The sequence below is a fragment of the Anneissia japonica genome, unplaced genomic scaffold (genome assembly GCF_011630105.1).
Source record: "Anneissia japonica isolate Jap-2015-1 unplaced genomic scaffold, ASM1163010v1 scaffold288057_len103349_cov133, whole genome shotgun sequence".
Taxonomy (NCBI): Eukaryota; Metazoa; Echinodermata; class Crinoidea; order Comatulida; family Comatulidae; genus Anneissia; species Anneissia japonica.
In genome coordinates this window covers 86,526-91,037 of record NW_022691552.1, presented here as the reverse complement: position 1 = coordinate 91,037, position 4,512 = coordinate 86,526, and the positions used below count along the sequence as shown (strand labels likewise).

The window sequence follows — 4,512 nt, the reverse complement described above, 5'->3', positions numbered from 1 at the left end:
GATGATGTGTTGTATATTCTCTGTTTTCATATTCCTTGTTCATTGTGTAGTTCATTGGTCCTCCTGATTGTATTCTACATCGCATTGCTGATCTCGGCTACACTCAGCAACTGAGAGAAGCACTCAGGATTTCTGCAGGCAATGTGAATAGGCAAGACAGGGTACGTATAGGAAACAACACATTATTCATTGTAAACACTGAATGACAAATCGTCATTATGTATTAATAAATTACTCATAAAATTATAACTAAATATTTAATATTAAATATAATTATGGCTGTAAAATACTGTATTTATTACTTCTATTAATGTTCAATTGCTTTATTGTGTGGTTTTAACCGTTGAGTGAAAGCCAATGCACATTAATGATTCTGAATCAAAATTTCTTGACAGTATGACATAGGGCGTCCATGTTGTGATAGCCGAGCGAATGAATGTTTCTGAATCACTCATAATAAGTAAAAAGCGTGTTTAAAATTTCGGAAAATCAGCTTTTTTCAGCCATTTTTGGAATTGATTTTGTTTCTCTTAGTATTGTACACACAATATGATGATTACATTTTGCATTACATAGGCCTATTTCTACATATGTATGTATGGGATATGACCGGTTGAGCCGCCGACAAGTTGAGCCGCCGGTAATTTCTATGGAACGCCAAGTGCGTCTGTCAGTGAATGTAGTCGGCTTGCCCCGGATACCAGCAACATTATTCATCCCACATTCTTGTCAGTTGATTTGCTCGTATTGCCGTTCGTGATGTATAAGTTGTGTAATTGAAAATTAGAATTTTGATTATTTTATGTACTACATTTTTATAAAAATAAATGAAGTTGTATAATTGCAGAATCTTATTAAAAATGTAATTTAATTGTTTAGTAATTTATATATTTTTATTTTTTGTACATTTGTTGAACTTATATATAATAAATGATAAGAATGTATGGAGTTTTTTGTTTACTATCAGGCAAGCTGACTGAGCAAATACTCACAAAATTAAAACGATAGAAAGAACAAGTAAATAATTTGAAATTAAGTCCCAAAAATATTTAATAAATCAGTGCAAAAACCGAGTATTAAATAAATTGAAATAATTGAGTAAATAAACTGAAATACATCCCAAACAACAGTACCAAGAACGAATAAGTTAATTGAAATACGACGCAATTAACGCACTACATTCACCGTGAGACATGCTTGGCGTTCCATAGAAATGAAAGGCGGCTCAACTTGTCGGCGGCTCAACCGGTCATAATCCGTATGTATGTAGGCCTAGGCTAGGCCGGGCTATGTAGTCCAGCCTAAGTATATGTGTACGCGAGACAAAGCATGAACAATTAAAAAGGCTGTACAGAAAACAGTTAAAAAAATACAGCAAGGTTTCAACCTGGCCACTTTTTTGACAAACTTTAGTTAATTTATTAGGATTTGAATAGGAAGAAAGGTTAAATTCCACTGTATGTTTACTACGGGTATTTATTAGACTCAACCTACTACCTCCTTGACATAATTCAGGAACCACAAGTCTGTGAAATTTGGGGTAAACTTTTAATGATAGTTTAAAATATTTTCTTCTCTTTAGTATAAGTTTTATAATTAATTAAGCATTAGCATGCATCTAGCATGCATTAGGATGCACTTTTTTCTTCAGTTGAAATTCAGTGTTCATATGGGCTTTGTTTTATCCAAATAATCAAGTAGGTCAAACTATACATAATGAGATTTTTGCAAAAATCAGGCTAAAGGTTCCTATTTATTATACACTTGCCTAGGACTTTCTATTCATTTCTTCACTATTGCCTGGTCAACTGACAATCGGCATACGCACAACTAATGTGTAGTGATCAAAACAATCGACAACCGCTACAACAACAGGTTGAATATTGCAGTACAGTAGAGAGTGATTGACTTACCATAAAACAATCAGTTTAGTTTTATATTATAATATACGAAGGTTAAACTATGCATACAAACACATTATACGAGCATAAACTTTATTATTTTAATTTTATTACAGTACGCATTATTGACCAAAATAAACTTTATTATAAATGAAGTTTGTTTTGTCATTATTATTATCATTACTGTTGTTACTGCCTATACACATCTATGTAGTCTAGCCTAAGTATATGTGTACGCGAGACAAAGCATGAACAATTAAATAACACTGTTGCATCGCCTACCGTTGCAAGATAAGCTTATTCCACATTTCTTAGCTCATTGAATATATTTTTCATTGTAGTAAGTAATAAAATAAAATAAAATGATGACCCTCAATTTTCGAACATTTTGGTTTGATTGGTTGTAGCCAACACAATAACTTTTGTTGTTTGGCCTAATTTCTTATGATGAAAAAATGCAGCAATAAAATAAATTGAATAGAATGGAATAATCATCATAAAGGACATTTTTAGTATAACATGATAGTACTTATTAAATTATTGTATTGAATGAAAAATGTATTTTATACAAAGTACAAGTTGGTTATATTTACCTAAATTTTAACTGTAATGTTTTAGATGGCATCATTTTTCTTGTTTACAGAGGTGTTGACTGTGTCTGGATTATTATTCACATTATGCTTTCAATTATTTGTATGGTTATGAGCTCTCACTGAATAACACTGTTTTCAATTGTGTTACAGGTGGGCAATACTCCACTTCACTGGTTGTTACGAGCTGACCATTCATACCGAGATCACACAGATGCAACACGTTATTTATTAACGTATGGAGGAAATGCTAAGTTAAAAAATGAGGTAAAGTAGATAAATGACGAAGATTATTATTATTATTATTATTATTATTAGGCCTATTATTATTATTATGAATATTTTGATAATAATGATGGTGAAGGAGCATACTAAAATGATTGATGGCAACCATAATGTCGATATGGTAGTGACGACTAATGATAATAGGATTTCGGCCTATACACTCAGGCGAAATATTTATTCACGATCGTTGTAACAACCATTGATTTTCTTCAGCGTTTTATTGTTAACATGAATCTCTACAAGATGCAAATGTAGAATTAAAGATTAATTAAATTGATAGGTAAATTTATTCAATTCAGTTGTTTGTTGTTTTTTTTGTGTAACATTTGTTGAAGCTTTAATGTAATTGTATTTCTTGATTAATATTAATTAATTTCATGAGGTATGATATGTGATTGTCGTTGCAGGATGGTCAAACTCCAGCTGACATGTATGTGCACAACACATGTAGGAAGTACGATTCTAGAAACAGAAAAGAACAGAAAGAAATGCTCATGCGTCTCTTACAAAGTGAGCTGTTCATACCAACATATTTCATATTTATTTGTGTTTGTTTTGTATAAATCATTTTGAAATTGATAGTATATTTTCGCATTGTGTATATTTAGTATAGAACAATATAAAGCAAATGACAGCAGCACTTTTGAGACTAACAATATATACTTTATTCTCTAGCTTTCGTCCACACAGTGGACTTCTCAACGGCTTTACTGTATATTTAGTATGAAATTCATGAAACACCAAATGTACATTCATTTTTTATGTGTCATTTATGTGTATCATACAGTACTTAATGTTTAAACACAGTAAATAAGAAACCTAATCTTTAAGTGGTATTATTTACGGTATTTTGATTAGTGATCCAGGGGCCGCTGTTAGTTGCGCTTTGTGATTTTTTACAGCCTTTTTTATGCTTGATTCCCACAGAATGATAGCAATATCATTCAGTATATCATTGAATATAATACTGTAAAACATTTACAGTATTCAATGATGAAAATAAAACTAATACTCTAGGCCTATATTTTTTCTGTTCCCCATCGTAGTTTATTCCTCCTCTTTTTGGAATAAATAAGTTTTAATCCTTTTTTTTTTGTTTTGCAAGTTGCTTTTATCTGGGTTAAACTGCTGTCCGTAATCACAAATGGGTATGATCAACGTAATCGTTGCACCATTGATAAGAATATTGTTATGGGGAAAGAGATGCAACTATCACAATTAAAGCAATGAAAAATGTGTATGCCTACAGATGAATGAATAGGTTAAAGACCTCTCTAGTAAATAACGACATTGCAGGCCTCAATAATATTATCGATTTCTTTTCATATATAACAAATTTCATGAGGTAATTCAATGTGTAAATCAGAAATATTTATACTTAAAGCGGGGATGGTTCCAATGGAAATCTTGGCGCGTGGGCACGAAGCAATGGAAGCTTTTAATGATGCTCTAGCTGAGGGAGAAGCAGAGGTTAATCAAGGAAGGACAGTTTTCATGGGCCTCGAGAGGGTTGGAAAAACATCTACTATCAAGTCATTTTTAAGGAATACGTAAGCTAAATATATTCAGTGGTTGCTTTCGCTACGTTAGTTAACCAGTTGAATTAGTTGAAGCCTTCAATAATGATTTTTAATTAACCTGTAATTCAAATATTCTTTGTATTAAATTCAATAATCGACAACTTAAATGAATGTATCATTCATTAATATCAATCCATTTCCACACATTTATTTATA

General features: G+C 31.5%; 1 protein-coding gene across 1 annotated transcript in view; it reads left to right on the top strand.

The window, feature by feature from the left end:
* LOC117100061 overlaps positions 1 to 4,493 on the top strand; it is an 8,629-nt gene extending 4,136 nt beyond the window's left edge. The window contains exons 3-6 of the mRNA XM_033239611.1: positions 51 to 161; positions 2,645 to 2,758; positions 3,184 to 3,286; positions 4,161 to 4,493. Of these exons, the coding sequence (XP_033095502.1) occupies positions 51 to 161; positions 2,645 to 2,758; positions 3,184 to 3,286; positions 4,161 to 4,330 (498 nt within the window). The 3' untranslated portion in view covers positions 4,331 to 4,493. The remainder of the gene's footprint in view (positions 1 to 50; positions 162 to 2,644; positions 2,759 to 3,183; positions 3,287 to 4,160) is intronic.
* The last annotated feature ends 19 nt before the right edge of the window (positions 4,494 to 4,512 follow it).